General features: G+C 34.2%; 3 protein-coding genes across 8 annotated transcripts in view; 2 read left to right on the top strand and 1 right to left on the bottom strand.

Annotated features, from left to right (window-relative positions):
* The window catches only part of slc12a5a (solute carrier family 12 member 5a), a 2,560,186-nt gene that overhangs the window by 1,770,602 nt on the left and 770,107 nt on the right, over positions 1–19,477 (top strand). The window lies entirely within an intron of this gene.
* Positions 1–19,477, bottom strand: part of nav1b (neuron navigator 1b) — a 947,042-nt gene that overhangs the window by 916,854 nt on the left and 10,711 nt on the right. The window lies entirely within an intron of this gene.
* Positions 11,232–19,477, top strand: part of tnni1b (troponin I type 1b (skeletal, slow)) — a 22,291-nt gene continuing 14,045 nt past the window's right edge. The window contains 2 exon segments of one of the 3 annotated variants that reach the window (NM_001008613.1): positions 11,232–11,319; positions 17,842–17,869. In NM_001008613.1, the coding sequence (NP_001008613.1) occupies positions 17,862–17,869 (8 nt within the window). In that variant the 5' untranslated portion in view covers positions 11,232–11,319; positions 17,842–17,861. 3 annotated transcript variants of the gene reach the window in all.

Genomic DNA, 19,477 nt, shown 5'->3' with positions numbered 1-19,477 from the left:
AAAATTGCTTCCCAAGCTTACCATTGAATTTCAAATTAGGAATAAACAATGAAATTAAACAACAGCTGTCCCTTTAATTTAATTTATCACATCTGGTCCGAGCCCCTCCCCCAGAATATCGTCAGTCTATAGCGATCGATGATTGGCTCCAGTACTAGAAGGCAGGCTTTTTTCACCATACAGGGATTGATGATTGGCTCCAGTACTAGAAGGCGGGTTTTTTTTACCATACAGTGATTGATGATTGGCTCCTGTGCTAGAAGGCAGGCTTTTTTCACCATACAGTGATTGATGATTGGCTCCAGTACTAGAAGGCGGGTTTTTTTCACCATACAGTGATTGTTGATTGGCTCCAGTACTAGAAGGCGGGCTTTTTTCACCATACAGTGATTGATGATTGGCTCCAGTACTAGAAGGTGGGTTTTTTTCACCATACAGTGATTGATGATTGGCTCCTGTGCTAGAAGGCGTGCTTTTTTCACCATACAGTGATTGATGATTGGCTCCTGTACTAGAAGGCAGGCTTTTTTTCACTACACAGTGATTAATGATTGGGTCCTGTAATAGTAGGCGAGGCTTTATTCACCATAAACCATTACACTTTTCCCATTCAAAAAAATATACGAGTGACATGTCTTGTTTTTTTTTTTAGTCTTTAGTGTCGTTCATACAGTTCAATAGCGATTTGTTTAAAGGTACATTTAAAAAGAAGAAAAAAAAGTATTATTGCGGTGGGCAATAACCCGCTCCTTTATGACCAATCTTACATATACATATACTGGGATTCATAACAGAGATTTTATTATTTTATTTGATGATGCTGCTATGATGACGCTGACACCTCATGTGAATATATCGTTACTTTGACAACATCCCACACTAAATCAAAAAACATATTAAATGAACCATTTCATTACACAGCACAAAAAAGTCATGTCAAAAACTCTTCTATACACTGTAAACGATTTCTTGTTAAATCAACAGTAAGTTACTGGCAACAATTATCCAGTAGCTGCTGTATTTCATAAAACGGTAACATTACTGTAAAACTAATTACATTAGTATTACATTTACTGTAAAATGTAATACATCATTTTACTGTTGTTGATTTTTACTGTAACACCAATTACAGTAGTGATACACATACTGCAAAACTGAAAACAGTATTTTATTGTACATTTTTACCATGAAGAACTACGGTATTTTAACGTTACTTTTATTATTACTGTATAGTATTTTACAGTTATTAAATGTTATTTTATTTAATAGTGCTACTTTATAATGGGTAAAAATGTTCAAAAATTGCACAAGTGTTATTTTAACTGTTCAAGAAATACAAGAAAAATAAAGAAACTGAAACTTTAACTTCACAATAAAGGTTTATTGTGTAAACCATGCTAAAACAGTAGCAATAATTCAATATAACAAAGCAACAGAACACTAATAAACAATTGATCATTAAAACCAGTCAACAATTAATGCATCAAAAATTATTACAATTTTAAAAACAGGTGAAAATACTGCTACAAGACAGCAAATGATGAAGGCCAAATGATGTGGAAAGGGACAGTGAAAAAGGGCAGCAACATGATGATGATCCTGCAAAAATGACAAGCAAAATCAATCACTGAAGTAAAAACTAATCATCCCTCAAACCATTTAATTCATTCAGAAACGAAACACTGCACTGTTGTTTTTTTATATATATATATATATATATATATATATATATATATATATATATATATATATATATATATATAAAACAGTTATAATATATATAACAGTTTTTTTAATTGTTTTTGTTGGTGAAATACAGTTTGTTGTCAATTCAAAATTACACTAACGTTAATAGGGAAAAGATCAGCGGGCATTGTTCTTAAAGATTGCTATTCAGGTGTCCACACAGGTGTGTAAAAAATAAAGTCTCATCTTAACTTAATGTCCGACTCTGTATAGCTCGAATATCTGATTCCATGATCACACTACTAGTGCTTCCACGAATTTAAGAGGGGTGAACACAGTTCATTCTCACTTTAAGAGGCTACATATTTAAAATTAAATAAATAAAAATAATCTAATTTAACGTGACTAATGTTAATTAAATACTTTTAGGCTTTTAACACGTATAAATCCACTTCTAACTTACAGATAAGATTGCGTTAGAGAACATGAAAGCTGTGGGTGATTTTTTAAAATAATGCTAATGATGAGTTACTGATATTTGGTTTGCATAAAACAAAGTAATCACTAAGCATTCATTTTTGGCAAAATCTGCAGAGAGGCTCAGCGACACGAGGAAATGTGTTAAAGTTGAGTAGAGAACTAAAGAGCAGTCTAGCCTACTTAATGAAATGTTTGTGGTAATATTCTGCGGTCAATTCGTATTACTGTATTTTAATATGCAGCAGTGATGGCATGTCAGCGAGACAAATAAACATTTTATCGAGTCATTTCATACAATTTATTTATTTATTTATTTTTTATACAAACCCTCTAGTGACATTTCCTCAAACTAAATCATCATAACGTTACTGTGCACAGCATCAGTAAAACGTTGAGAATAATTTAAATACTTAATTTTTTAAAACAGTCACTGCTGATTACAAACTAACATTAAAGCTAAGCTTACAGAAATCCTGTATGCATGACAATATAAATATGTATTACTCACTGATGTCGAAGCACTTCCAGGTCATCAGAGATGTAGACAGGACAGAATGTGTGCTATCAAATGAGCTCTTGTGCAGCCTTTGTTGGACATCCAGGTAGTATGTTCACCCACACTGTAAGAAACAAAAACAGAAACAATTTATTAAAATGTGAGGGATAGTAAACATGTTTGGTCTACAGAGAGAAGAAAATGTTTACTTTAAGCATTGATCCTAATGAATCTATTTCTGAACTACATTTAACCTTATCACGGAAACAGCATTTTTGAGCTTTTAGACCAGGGGTGCTCAACCTTGTTTGCTTTAAATTAGAATTAAAACAATAAATCTCTATGTCAAATACAATACTTCAGATCTAAATAAAGCAGGTGCTTTTACCTAAAGGTTCCTTCCCTCCAGTTAGTTTGGCTGCAAATACCTCCACATCTGTGCTTTATTCGGTTCTTGTCTTAAGAGTAACTGGTGTCGCATTCCAGGTCCATCACAATCTGGGCTAGAAGGACAATATGACAAAAGACAAGACACATATAAATAAGTCTCAGAATAAAATATTTAAAGGAATAGTTTACTATTTTGCCACTATTTACTCCACGTGTTTTAAACTAGTTTGAATTTCTGTTAAACACTGAAGCAGATATTTTGAAGAATGTTAGTAACCAGTAACTATTGACATCCATATTTGAACCAAATTTCTTTAAAAAATACGAGTTTGTGTTCAACGGAACAAATTAAATATATAACTATTTTGAAACAAGTGGAGGATGCCAAAGATGCTATTATTTTCATTTTGGGGTGAACTGTCCCTTCAATTCAAGTGTCAAGCAATAGTCATAAAAACTGATGTGTCGCTTGAGGAAAACTAAATCAAGTACCTTCTTTGAACAAGCAGAATCATTATGCCATTGTATTCAGTGATTCTCTTTTACATTTTCCCACTATAAAACGATAGCTTTAACATGCAATCCATGTTAAGACAAAAATTAATAGCATAAAATAACATATTGAACTAAACTTACAGTTTCCAGGCTGTTTGAAAACAAACAAACACATATGCCCAGTAAAATTGCTAATAAACACAAAGACAACAGTTAAAGAAAAAATGTTTGTCTAATATTTACTCAGCACTTGGTAGGCAAATAGCATAGCCGTGGCTGTTTTAACACCAGATGTTTTTTTTTTCTTAAAGTTTTCTTAGGAACTGCTGGAAGAAGAAAAAGAGGTTGTACATGAAACTCCTCACAACAAATCTGTGAACAACTTGACATTTAAAAATCTAATCAAAATGAGGAAGACATCAACATTACCTTGAATAATCAAGTGAGGAGTGATTGGTTGCATCAGTTTTTCAACATCAATTACTGTAGCTGAAAAACAGATAAATATAATAAGAGTAAAATAAGACTTAACATTAATTAATCTAAATCTATGGTACAACCATACCAATCTATATGGGGTTAAAATACATTTGTACACAAATCATTCCCTGACCCCATCAATTTCTCTTAGATTAGGATGGATATGACTTTGGCTTATATCTGTGTACTCAGAACGTACACTCACCTCAGGTACACCTGAACACCAAAAATTAAATGTACAATTAATGACACACTATACATCAAGCTCATTAACATTATTGAGAAATAGACAATTAATATGTATTTTGTTAAAATTAACGTTAGCTTAAAATAATTCAACTGCATTTAATTTTCAGCTCCATTTAATAAAACAGTTAAGACTCATTTCATTATGAGTTTAGTTTAAATAACTAACTTACAGTTGAAAAATTTTACCATAATGATAGCTTAGTCATAATGACTATGTGAAGACCAGAGCTTACCTTAACGGTAAACGTTTAACTTTTCATGGTGACTTCGCCTTCATCTCAGTGTTGTGCTGAAATAGAGAATTCATTAATGCAGTTACAATAAGTTGAAGTTATGTTTTTCAGGTAACTTAACGTATGGTCAAAAACTCACTCAAGATAAACTCACTGTATCTAACACCTCGCAAACACTACAATGACCGCCTGGCGTCTGTTATTTCTTGTTTAAAATACCGTTTGTTAACGGATAGCGTGACATAACATAAGAACCTACAACTGGTTAATTCTTTTAAATTACACACAGAATACACAGAAATACTTATAAAACAATCCTTTAACGGACAGAATTTGACTTTAAAACACTTACCGAGGATGAATTCGCTGGATGAAAGACGACAGGTGAATTTCAAATTAGGAGAGCCGTTGCCTGCATGTCGAGTCGTGTCCGTTCGGTTCTATGAATCGGCTCCTTAGTGAACAGTAAAGAATCGAATCCGCCTAAAACAGATTCCTTTTTGTATATGATTCATTACTATTTCGTTATACTGCTTGGCCACAAGCATTTATACACTAATTATACACTAATTGCATATTGCTGAATGTGCTTGTGAACACGTGTGATCAAATAATTCCCGAGCAAACGGTTCAATACGATTCAGAGTCGCTCGAGTGCTGAACCGAACCAGTGCAAACGTGAAATTGATTACAATATAGTAACATTGTTTTTTATTCACTTTACCAGCGAAATTATTACACATATCTGACCTTGACAATACGAATAAAGTTCGTTTGAAGTGTTTTGAGAATTAATATTTTTTTCTCCCAGAATTCATTTCACATCAACAAGCAAATGGTAATGGCGGATGAGAAAGCCCAGCTAATATTATAAATATTGCGTTTAATATGTCACGAAATGAAATTTTAACAGTGTTTCATGCGAGAATGAAACAGGCTGTCTAAAGCAGGCTGGTCATTATGACATTTAAGCTAACTTTGGTTTCATGAATCAATTACTTTTGTTCCAGTTTACGTTTTGGTTAAGCACAAATTTATGTTGATTAAAAATGATTTAATATTTTCATGTTAACCTCATAAAATTAAGGTGCAGTACACCCAAATATGGAAAACCAGGGGACAGCTTTATGCACTGAACAGTCTGAAGAAATAGGTTATTTTATTTTTCTTCACAAAATACTTTGTCAAAAAAAAATAAACATAATAATAATATAAAGTGTGTGTAGAGTTTTTCATGGTCATTTGCAGTACTGTATTAAGATGCACAGTAACTGATTTTTTCCCAAAATTCATTGTAAAATCTGCAGTAGCATACTGTTAATCATGTTCACAGTATGGAAATGTTAAGAATACATTATCATGCTGTGAAAATAGCAATATATACAGTAACACACTGTGCACAGCTTATACAGTAAACAACTGTTGAGAAATGCAGTATAATACCGTGAAAACAACAGAAATCGTTTACAGTGTAGCCAAACATAAGAACCAGAGAAGATCAAACGCTGCTAAATCCACATTGCGACGCTCAACATCAACAGCAGCTCTAAATACAGCCCAGTCACGACTGACACGCAGCACCTATGATCCGGCTTTCCCACATCAGCCAAGACACAAATCCAGCAGAGATCGTGAAGCCAGTAAACAGGACAGGTGTTTCCCGCAAACTGACCCGTCCAGAGCTCTCTCAATAGTGCTGCTGCAGATCACAGCGGGGGACAATAACAGCATCTGAGTCATGAGTCTTTGAGACAGACAGATGTGAGAAAACACTGCCAAAATACACACAGACCCAGGTGAAAAAATATATGTACTTTAACTTAAATACCTGCAAATACATAATTAAATTGTTATTTTTTGTGTTAAATAAAAGTTTGATGGTTATACACTACATAATCCAATTAAAAGTATTTTTATACCTCAGTAGGACTTTAGTACACTTGAAAAAAAGTATATTTAATACCAAGTAAAAACATGTTTAGTGTACTAATATAATGTATACTACAGAAAATATACAAAAGATTATTATTATTATTGGTGTGTTTTTCAAGTGTGCTATAAATGCTTTAAACTTCTATTTTATTAGACTGTTTACATACTAATCTTAAGGTTAAAATAAGTTCATGTATAAAAAATATATTAGTAATGTATTTGTAGTAGAAGTATATTTTCCTTAAAGTTTTACTTAAGTACACTTATTATGAAGTCATTATTAACTCTGCACACTCAATTCAAAATCAATTTAAGTGTTAATTCAAACAAAACATTATTGTCTTAAGATGTGAGTGCGTGTTGTAGGTCAATTCAAGGAATGATCAGAAAAGTGATGGATGGGCATGCAGAAAAGATGACATGTTTGTGTATATCCAGAGTAGTCACTAATAGTATAGTCACTTAATGTAAGGAAACATATGTTTTACATTGCATATTCTAAAATTGTTCTGGAGTGTTTATCCTTTTACATAACAATTTTTTTCTAACCAATCACGTGAGGATATCTAAATCTATTGACGTAGCTTTAATGACTCTGTTAGCATAAACATCACTGTATTCTGAATGTAGGGCAGGTCGACCTGTGAAGAAAAAGATCTGAAGCTGATTTCTTGCTGTTTCATTCATTTTTCTTCGACACAGTCAGGGGTCGCCACAGCAGAATGAACCGTCAACTACCGCAACCCGTTATTGGGGAAACAAACTTCAAATTGTAAAACAACTATATATATACAGATTACAAGGTTCACTCAAAAAAATTACACATAAGTACAAAGAAATTGCATGTGTGTGTGTGTGTGTGTGTGTGTGTGTTTTAGGAGCCTATGAGATGGTTATCAAACTGTGGTATGTGTACCACTAGTGGTACGCAGGCTTCCTTCTTGTGATATGCGGAGGAATCGCTGAATAATTGAACACACTTTAAACCCTTAGACGGTACAATAACACAGATGTGATCAGTAAATTGATTTTATGTTATTTTTGATTTTCTAATGTTTGTTATATTCTATCATTTGAAGCTAATTTCCTCCTCATATTTGTAACGGTTGTTCTATATACTGAAGTCAATGTTTAGATTTCAAAGATACAAAAATAAAGTCATATACACATGCAACATATATTTCAAAATGTATCAAAAAGAGTTTATTTATGAAAACATATATAGCCTTTAAGAGGTCCAGGAAACATTTCCAGGTTTTGGCGAATAGGCACTTTATGATAATACTTTACATTAAGGTACAGCAGTTTTCTGTTTACTTTAAGAACAGTGCCATTTTTTATTAACTTTTAAAAACTTATTATAATTAAAATTATGTTTTATTTAACTATTTTACCTGGAAGCACAGTACAGCGTTAATGTTCAAACTATGTATAATGTTTAAAATTGCTGACAATAATAAATATTCATAATAATAAGAATTAATCAGAAAGTTTAGCTAGTGCTGTAGAATCTGGTGCACTGACGCTATTGCTTTGTCATTAATCTAATGTAAAAACCCTAAGGGTTGCAATCAATGTAAAAATAAATAAATAAATAAATTAAAAAATTAAAAAACCAAAGGCTGATGGCTTTTTGTTAGGATATTGTATTTTTTATGTAACTATTTTTTATCTTCTGTAGGTTATGGATTAACAATGGTAATCATAAAAGTTTATTCAAATTTATTAGATTTTTGTAAATCACCAAGCGACCCCCTCTCATTGTCCCACGACCCCCCAGGGGGTCCCGACCTCCACTTTGAGAACCACTGCGCTACTGTATTTCAAATGCCGGTTATTATGGTGGTACATGGAGACTATTCTTTCTGAGGTGGTACTTTGTGAAAAGAGTTTGACAACCACTGCAATGAGATATCTGTAAAGTCCAGCAAGAGAAAGCCAAAAAACCTTAAATACAGATAAAAGAGTTGCTGTGGAACGTCTGAATGCATTTTTATCTCCAGATATTGAAACGGCTTTAAATATCTCTGAGTGGCGGTATCAGCTGCCTAACGCTCTATGTTTAGCAAAGCCGATGTATGGGCATCTTTACATTCCTGACATTTTCTGTCAGAGATTAATGTTGTCTGCAGTTAATATTTTAATCAGATGTGGGGGTCAAACGCAGAGCATCATCTCACTGAAGAAACATACGGCACATCAATCTGTCAGAATAAATTAATCTCATAAACCCCTTACGCCTTTCCAACAATATTATGTGCAAAATAAAGTGTAATAATATAATAGGAAATAAATAAATAAATATATAACTAAAGGAGCAGTATGTAAGGGCATACAGAAAGGATGACATGTTTGTGTATATCCAGAGTAGTCACTAATAGTATAGTCACTTAATTTAAGGAAACATATGTTTTACATTGCATATTCTAAAATTGTTCTGGAGTGTTTACCCTTTTACCTAATTTTTTTTTTCTAACCAATCACGTGAGGATATCTAAATCTAATGACGTAGCTTTGTTGACTCTGTTAGCATAAACATCACTGTATTCTGAATGTAGGGCAGGTCGACCTGTGAAGAAAAAGATCCGACGCTGATTTCTTGCTGATTCATTAATTTTTCTTCGGCATAGTCAGGGGTCACCACAGCAGAATGAACCGTCAACTACCGCAACCCGGTATTGGGAAACAAACTTCAAATTGTAAAACAACTATATACACACACACACATGCAATTTCTTTGTACTTATGTGAACATTTTTTGAGTGAACCTTGTAATCTGTTTTAGGAGCCTATGAGATGGTTTTTACACTGTGATGCGTGTACCAGGCACGCAGGCTTCCTTCTAGTGGTACGCGGAGGAATCGCTAAATAATTGAGCACACTTTTAACCCTTAGACCCAGTGGTTGAACTAGGTATTGCATTCCTAGATCAAAGCAAATGCAAGTGCAGGTTGCCATATTGAAGACCAAGCAGTGAGTCTGACAATCGAGCCTAAAGGCTGATTTAATTGTGTTCTAACTGAAAGCAACAACACCCAATAGAAGGAATATTTTCCATGTTAAAAGGAGTTTTTGTCCTAACCAACACCACAACATTGATATATTATAAAAGGTCTCTATTTCTTGCAGCTGAACAACAGAAAACTTACCATGATCACCTCAGGTACACCTCAGGTGCTTTATTCAATATTAAATGCTAAAAATGTGAGTTTGAATGCCATTTGACATGACATTTGTTGCCATACTCCTGAAAGCAGCAGCAGGTAGTTCACCTCAGATCTGGAAAATAAAATCCGTCTGAAATTGAACTTCAGAACCGTCTCAACACCAACACATACCAGTGACTCAGCATCTACGTTTAATAAAGTTAAATATGAGGTTTGATATGTAGCCTATAAACGCTACCATTTCGTGAGTGAGTGCATATTCTGTGCTTCTGAATGACTGTATTTAAATTTCCGTTGTGTTTCGTCTGGTGCAACCAGCCAAACTGCTCATCACTGCAAATCTCGTCATGTAGCATGTTGTTTGGACTCGGGGTTTACAATCGTAATAATTATATTATTTGCCAATTAATAACCTCATGTGGAACTCTGAATCTGCATCTCATTTCGGAGTCTGTTACTGTCCACCGGAGGTTGCATTTCAGTCACGGATGCATGCTTTGAGAGCCTTTCTTAATGAATAAATAAAATACATGGTTTTCCATCAAGGCAACTCAGGGTGCTAAAATATAATTGGGTAAACTGGCATTGGGCGGGTTAAATGACCAAAACAAAGACAACCGTTCTGGCACATAATGCACGTTCAAAGCAGAATATCTGACTTCAGCATTGTTTTTCAGAGGATCAAAAATGTTCACTTGGCATGTTTCTTAAATATCTGCAAACATACAACTGAAACATACCAAAAACCACCACTGAAGTTATTTGCTTACTATGCTACTGATAAAACTTGAAATCAAACTAAAATGCTGTTTGACTAAAATGGAAAAAAAAAATATTTTTTGTAGCAGAAATGCACTTAAAATAAATAAAGCTTCACTTGCAATATTTGCAATATAAAAACTGACATTGCAATATTTAATTTTTTATAATATAAATTGTGATAAGAGTATAATTTCACAAGATGAACCTTTTTGGAAATCATTCATAATTTTACATTGATTGGGGTGATTGGTTTAGGGGTGTGCATCTGCATAAAATTGACCAAATTATGGATTAAAATAATAATAATAAATAAAAATAATAACAAACAATAATAATAATAATATAAAAATAAAATAAATACAAATTTAAATAAATGAAATATTTTTAAAATAAAATAAATGAAAATAAATTAACAAAAACAAATAAATCTGTATTGAGGGACAGAAATTAAATTCAATAATCAAATGTACAATGACACTCTACAGCCGTCATTATATACATGAACAATTAATCTTCAAACTTTAATTTCTTGTGTCCAAATAGTTTAAACTCACTTGAAATTGCTTGAGATCCTGTGATGCGACTATTGAAAATTTGCACGTTGAGATCGATGCTGATACGGTACATTGTGCAGCCCGAATTGAGATCTCATTGTGGACACATTAAAAAGATGGAACTTACTTTTAATGAGAGGCTAAATGAGGCTGTGAGAAGCTAAAGCATGAAGAGGAACCCCAGGCCACAGCTGTCTGATAAGAGCTGCTCACGGCCTATCAACAACAGAGCTGCTGGATAAAAGCTGTTTGTGTGTGTGTGTGTGTGTGTGTGCTAATAATACCATCCAGTAACTAGCAGAGGATGAACAATAAGAGGGTGTCTTAAAAAAGAGAGGCATTGTTCTAGAGCATCATTTTCAAGAAGATTTCTCTGACCATCCGAGCACTACAAGGTAAGTTCATTCTGTTTGCTTCCATGTTAAGGAATGTTGTTTTATAAAGGTTCCTCATTGGCACGTATGGTTCCGTGAAGAACCTTTAACACCTACAGAACATTGACATTCCACAAGAGGTTATTTAAAGTGGACAAAAGTTCTTTAGATAAAATGTTCTTCAAATAAAGAAACAAATGGCTGTTTCTTTGTCCAAAAGGGTTGTTGTCCACTATGGAACCTTTTGTTAAAAAGTATTTTAATAGCTTAAAAATTACAAAAGAAACCTTCTATACGGTATATTAGGTGGCCAAAACTAATGTGTACTTAAAATTTAGCTAATGTCACAATGTACTTTGTGTAATGACTTGTTTTTACATTGTACTTATGATTGATTTAATACCTGTTTGTAATTACATCTGTAACTGATTTCTGTAATTACAGTTATAATTACACTATTGACCATCCCTTACACCTTAACCCATCCTTACCCAGATCTCACAACCTGTCTCTAACTCAACTCATATCCCACCTCAAGGATTTTGCAATACATTATGAACACAGTAACTACATTGCTTTTTCAATTGCTTTTTCTTTGATCCAAATACATAGTAGTTAAGGCCCCCTAATAATGCAATGGCATTGAAGAACCATTTTAAGGAACTGTTTACTTAAACATTATTCAAAGCACGATTTTTATAATCAACATTACTTTATTAAAAAACTACACATAACCTTTTTGGGGCATAAATACATTTATAGACGCTAAAGGTTCCCAATCAACCACTGATGCCTATTATACTTATACTCATATTTTTAAAGAAATTTTACAAACTATTTTTATTGTATCCTAACTCTTTATTGTGCACTCATTAAAACACTCATTTGAAAAACCCTATAGAGTGATACTTGGGGTTTATACCTTTTATTACAATGTCTGTGACATAAATAAATAAATAAATAAATAAATAAATAAATAAATAAAAATAAATAAATAAATAAATAAATAAATAAATGTAAAAGTTATCACATACAATTATTCACCCTATAATCCCTCAGAAAACACTTTGTTCAAACTACTTATTTAAAATGAGTTGGAACAATTCTTAAGCTTTTTTAGACAACTTAGTTGTATTTACAAAGTTGATTAAAGATAAAACAAATTAAGTTAACTTAATTTGTGTTGGGGCAACATGGTGGCTCAGTGGTTAGCACTGACGCTGGTTCGAGTCCCAGCTGGGCCAGTTTCTTTGTGGAGTTTGCATCTTCTCCCCGTGTTGGCGTGGGTTTCCTCTGCGTGCTCCAGTTTCCCCCGCAGTCTAAACACATGCGCTACAGGCGAATTAAATAAACTAAATTGTCCGTAGTGTATGTGTGTGTATGAATGTTTCTCAGTACCTGGTTGGAAGGGCATCTGCGTTGTAAAACATAGGCTGGATAAGTTGGTGGTTCATTCCTTTGGCGACCACTGATGAATAAAGGGAATAAGCCGAAAGAATATAAACAACATGAAGGAATTGTGTGGAACCCTTGATTTTTTTTCTACAGTGAGGATTAATATGGGATGTCATGTCTTTTTTATTTATTTTTTTATTTTTATTTTAGTAATTTAGGCTTTTAATAAATGCAAATACAGTAAATATTCACAATTATTTCCTAAATTAAAGATTTTTTAAAAGAAGTCAAACAGCTCTTTTCAAGAGAAGTCAACACTGTTTAGTTCTTCAGGCCTGAATAGTATTATATAATACTATAATAATGAATAATGATTCATTTCATGTCTCCCCAATCACTTTGACATCATCTCTCAGATAATTTAATTAAAACCTTATCGTTGTATTGATCTGATTCCAATGAATTTCTGCACTAGAAGGAATCAATCATTTTGGGGCATAAAAACATTTTATAAATGCTAAAGGTTCTTGATTTACCACTGATGCTTATTACGTATACTTAATATACTCATGAATAGTTCTTAATATTGTTAACATACATATATATTGTATGAAAAATTAAACGGGGGTCGCCACAGCGAAATGAACCACCAACTGAGAAACACCCATACACACTCATACACACACACACTTTTCACAAAAACAAACGTGTGTGTGTGTGTGTGTGTGTGTGTGTGTGTGTGTGTGTGTATGTATGAGTGTTTCTCAGTTGGTGGTTCATTTCGCTGTGGCGACCCGTTTAATAAAGGGACTAAGCCGAAAACAAAATAAAATTAAATCAATAAAAAAAACGAATAATAATAAATAAATAAAAAGTTGTCAATTCCAATGAAGTTATTTACGATTATTCACCCTACAGTATAAAGCACTCAAAATTTACTTTTGCCTTTTGTTCAAAGCTTCGTTACTTAAAATTAGTTTCTTCGGGACAACTTCATTTTTACAATTTAAGTTGATTGAACATAAAACAATTAAGTTAACTTAATTTAATTTATGTTGGGACAACATGAAGAAATTGTGTGGAACTCATCATTTTAATTACAGTGAGGGTTAATATTGGATGCCATGTCTTTTTTGTTTATTAGCTTTTGTCATTTAGGTCCTTAATAAATGCAACTACAGTAAATATTGACAATTATTTCCTAAATGAAAGATTTGTTTTTAAAAGAAGTCAATGCAAATCAGCTCATTTCAAGAGACGTCAACACTTTAGTTCCTCCAGGCTTGAATAGTATCATTTAATATATTAAACTCTCCAATAAAAGTCTTTTATAATAAATAATGATTCATTTCATGTCTCCCCGATCACCTTATCATCTCTTAGATAACTTAATTAAAACCTTATCGCTGTATTGATCTGATTTAGATGCACTGCTGACTTTTTTGCAGATGCGTGAAACCTCATTTAACCTGCATGACGCATTTAAACCAAAAGCTCATAAAAGCTTTACTTTGGAAACCACCTTTTGGTGTTTGGCTAAACAGACCTCCCGAATTCCAGATTCATGATGGCACGCGCTTTTGTTTTATTGTGCAATTTACCCTCAGAGTTTCCCTGAAGTGCACTAAACGGGTTTGACATCAATGAGCGGAAACTTGGGCAGGGTTAAAGCCTCTGAAGCCCTGACGCGGGGCTATTTCTGGTGCCTTGCAAGTGGATACGAGACTGGAGAAAGCTGGGATTGTTATCTGTGTGGCATAGCTACCATGCCAATATGACCGCACCATGATAAGCGTCTGACAACACCATTTTTCCTAGGGGTCCACTTCATCTGTGTGTTTGTATGGAGGGGGGGCTCTGTCAGGACTTTGAAGTGGTTAACAACAGATGTAGAGCAGACGCCAATGCACAATTTCCCATCAATCAATTAGTGTCAGTTCATTAATTTTAAAAAAGCAGCACTTGAATGGTTGACAAACGACATAATACGAATGACTGACAAGCTCATAATGTGATACAAGTCATCTTAACCTGATGATGATATACACTACCTGACAAATGTCTTGTCGCCAATCCAAGTTTTAGGAACAACAAATAATAACTTGACTTCTAGTTGATCATTTGGTTTCAAAAGTGGCTTATATGAAAGGCATAGGCCTCTAGATTACGCTTATTTTGCCAAGATAAAATATGATCATGCCTTGATTTTTAATGATTTAACTAGGACAGTAAGGTCTGACTTTGCTAAGACAAAAGTCTTGTTACTAAACAGGAATAATGTCCAGCATAGAACAAAGTCATGCTGCAGTGAAAACAGAATTATTATTGTATCTGACTCCCATGAGCTTGGAGGACTGCATCCATACATCTGACTCAAATCACTTATTAATGAAGTCATCTGGAATGGCAAAGAAAGCATTCTTGCAGGACTCCTAGAGATCATCAAGATTCTTTGGATTCATCTTCAATGCCTCCATCTTACCCCAGACATGCTTAATAATGTTCATGTCTGGTGACTGGGCTGGCCAATCCAGGAGCACCTTGACCTTCTTTGCTCTTAGGAATTTTGATGTGGAGACTGAAGTATGAGAAGGAGCTCTATCCTGCTGGAAAATTTGCCCTCTCCTGTGGTTTGTAATGTAATGGGCAGCACAAATGTCTTGATACCTCAGGCTGTTGATGTTGCCATCCACTCTGCAGATCTTTTGCATGCCCCGTACTGTATGTAACCCCAAACCTTGATTTTTCCTTCACCAAATTTGGGTCCATGCTGGTTCCAGTAGGTCTTCTGCAGTATTTGTGATGATTGGGATGCAGCTCAACAGATGATTCATCAAAAGTTAAAAAAAAAAAAAAAACTTTTCCAAATGATCAACTAGAAATCAAGTTATTATTTGTTGCTCTTACAACTGGAATCGCTGACAAGACTTTTATCAGGTAGTGCATAGTTGAAATTATTAGCCCAGTTTGTTTTCTTTTCAAATTTTTTCTAGAATGAACCAAAGACTTTTAAAGCATAAATAGTCCTCACTTTAGATTAGGTCATAAAACTGGTCAGTTTACAAAAAAATGGTCAGAAGAGCTGTCGCTCAGCACAGTGGGGACTTCTTCAGTTATATTGCTTTGGGATGCGGTGACACGCAGTCAGATATTTCGGATCAGCCACTTTTGACGATCATAAACAATCATAAAGCCCTCGTGCTGCAGGAATTAGGAGGTCTGCTGAAGCCGCACAGCTGTCGTGCAGTGAGGGGTTTGCGTCTTTAACAAACTGTGGCAGTTTGCGTTCACTGAACAGTAAGATTGATTAATAAATCCATATGAAACAGTCCCTTAAGTCACGTCTTGCTTTCAGTTTCGGGCTTTGGCGCGTTTTACACTCACACACAAGCGTACCGCACCAAAGCCCAAGTGAACCGTGCTCAGGCCCACCTTTTCCAACCGGGCCAGCCAAGTGAACCATGCCTGAGCCCGATTCAGCGCACTCACACTTCTCAAACGATCCGGGAAACGGGCCTGGGCACAGGATGACTTAGCATAGTGCGAGTAGGCCCTGAACATTGAAAACTGAACTACACTGTTTCAATTTACTATGATCTTCTATGTGAAGCTGCTTTGACACAATCTCCATTGTAAAAGCGCTATAGAAATAAAGGTGAATTTAATCGGTACGCAGGCTTCCTTCTAGTGGTACTTCGACGAATCGCTGAAAAATGAAAGTAAAAAAATAAACACTCTTTTAACCCTTTAACGGGTACGCAAACAAATACGGATGTGATCGGTAAATTGATTTTAATAGGCTAAACCTTTTATTTTATTTTCAAATTTCTAATGCATTCTATCATTTGAAGCTAATTTTCCCCCCATATTGGTAACGGTTGTTCAATATGGGGAGTATCCCGTATTTGTATATCTCAATTTTGACAGGTATAGATTAATCACTTGCTTTTCTGACAAAGCCTACTCTAACGTGCTTTAAGTAGATCTAATTTCTAATTTAAATATGTAAATCCCATTCATATATTTAAAATACAAGTTAATGCTTCGATTTCAAAGATATGAAAACAAGTCAAAAACGCATAAAACATATTTCAAAATTTATCAAAAAGAGTTTATATATGAACATGATGACATACAGGGCCAGACGGAATCTGCGGATGGTTTTTGCTATTTCTGCGGAGAATTAATAAAAATCTGCGGATTTCTGCGGAAGTATTTTGGGAGTATTATAACTAAAACCTTAATATGTGAAATAAAAAATTATATCTTTTAAATTTTAATTTAATGTTTAAAATGCAAATCCATGCAACTAGAATAACTTTATTTGGTAAACAAAGCAAGTCTCTCATTTAACATATCTACCAAAAGACAGAAAATATTATTTTACAAACTTTATTGTACATAAATCAGATGAACATTTCCACATTAGTCAATGATATCACTGTAATTAATTGAAAATTTTTAAAAATATAGACTTACACACATTTACACAAGTAAATAAACAGAATTAATGATGGGCTAAAAATCTGCTGAACTCTGCTCATGTAGATTCCGTGTGGGCCTACATATAGCTTATGTCCAAAGAACATTTCCAGGTTCTGATGAATAGGCTACTTTATGATAATACTTTACACTTCTTTAAGTAGAGCAATTTTCTTTTTACTTTAAGAACAGTGCCAATTTAATTAATTTTTGTATTTTTTACCTGTCAGCAAAGTACATTGATAATGTTTAAACTACTTAAAATGGTTAAAGTGGCTGAAAATAATAAATATTCATCGTAATAATTAATCTGCCACATTTTTGAACTGTGCAAAGCTTTAGCAGCTTAATTTGGCCTACTACAGAACTGTATTTCAATATCGGTCATTATGTTGATACTTGGAGAGACAGTTTTTTTCTGAGGTGGTACTTGGTGAAAAAAGTTTGAGAACCACTGCCATAGAGCATATAAAATTCTAAACTTGTTTTATTGTCCATCAGATACCTATATAACATCATATTGCACAGCCATAGGTGAAAATATAATGGCGATGATCTGATTAGCGGGTCTGAATCTAGAAAAGCTGTGTGATACTTGAGCCTCTTGAAAAGCCTTCCCAGTGGTCCTGGCCTTTGGAAACAAATACTTTTATTTTTATCCCTTAGGTTGAAGCACCATTGTAAAGATGCCCGAGTGAGTATATTGTGTCTGTGTTTTGTTTTGTTTTTTCTGTTGTTCGTCATCCTAGACATCTTACAACCCCGTCGAAAAACACATGTGCTCTATTCTCGGATTCACCGGCTGTGTCCTCTTAACTCAAGGCCTGTGTTAATGAAGGCGGATTAGGAGGACAACACAGTCAGAGAGAGCGTGAGAGAGCCATGAAAATCTGAAATAAATATATAAATAAACAGTTTTGATATAAATCAAAACAAATTGAAGATTCTGCACATTTTCAATAGGTCACTAATTAGGTGAATTGGAAATTCTAAGAGATTGTTTGTGATTGTATTTTTTATTATTCGTGTAATCAAACTTAATTAAAATTTTTTAGCAAAAACATTTGAAATTAAGTTTAAGCAACTAAAGAAATTGCAAGTCACACATTAAAAAGTAGCAAAGTAGCATAGTAAGCAAGGGAGTGCTGTCATTGTTCAAAAATGAACCAAAGTGAATATAAAACCTTCAGCTCAGTAAAGCAGGCTAGGCGAAATAGCGCTATTTACTGATGTTTTGTTGTTAAACTGAATAAAAATAAATAAAAAATAAATAAATAAAATAAAATAAATTGACATTATCGATGCAGTAAAAGGTCCCTTATGAAACTGAAAATAGTCACAACAAACTATCTCTGAACGATTTTAGTGGCTGAACAACACTTCTGTGCATATAACCCATTCATAAAACACAATCTACATCAGCTTTGCGTGAACAAAAGTTTTTTTTTAGTTTTTTTTTTTGCTCACGTTTTCAGTAAACGTTTAACGCCTCGCGACTAAATAAAGGGCGTCAATGTGATCATGCACACAAACGCGCAAAACGTCAGGCGCAAAAGAGTCATTTAAAAAAAAAAAAAAAAACGCCTCATGCTCGTTTTTTTGTTTTGACGTGTGGCGTCAAAACCTTCGCCACCAATCAGATCGATACTTTTGTTCACGTGCACAAAGCTGCTGAAGTTACCGTAAACAGCATTTGGAGGCGCTCAAGCGCAAAACTGTTAATGCGAGCGCACATTGAATAAGATGCCCAGAGGCGATATGAACGTGGAGCTGCTTATTACACTGGTGAACAATCATTTCTTCATCGCTAGAGCTGGTGCTGCTGCTTGAACCATCCATGCTTGTTCGAGTCACCAATAAATTTAACAACATGCATGTGACTGAACTTCCGCTCCTCCACTTCTTCTGTGTTATAACCGGGTGTCAGAAGCTTATAGTTGTGCAGCGCCATCTAAGGTCAAAAGATTGATTTAGCATACTCTTCAGCTTGACGCCAGTGAAAAGCGCTTGGGTTTGAATACTGAAAAACGTCTCGTAAAACACTGACGATAAACGCAAACAAAAAAAATGTCCCGGTGTGTAGGAGCCTTTACTCATGGCCACAGCCTGTGTGAACGTGCATCGGTGGGTCTGCAAGGGCGGTTGCGCAAGTGCGTAAATATACTGTACATTTGTTGACAGACAGTTTGGGCTACTTATCAGAATTATGGGAATTATTGGCCTGACAATATTTAATTGGATAAACATTTTAGCCTTATGCCTTAAGGCCCGTGCACACAGAGACGTTTTTTTGCTCGCATTT

Source organism: Danio rerio, chromosome 6 (genome assembly GCF_052040795.2).
Source record: "Danio rerio strain M-AB ecotype USA chromosome 6, GRCz13ab, whole genome shotgun sequence".
Taxonomy (NCBI): Eukaryota; Metazoa; Chordata; class Actinopteri; order Cypriniformes; family Danionidae; genus Danio; species Danio rerio.
This window is presented reverse-complemented; position numbering and strand designations above follow the sequence as displayed.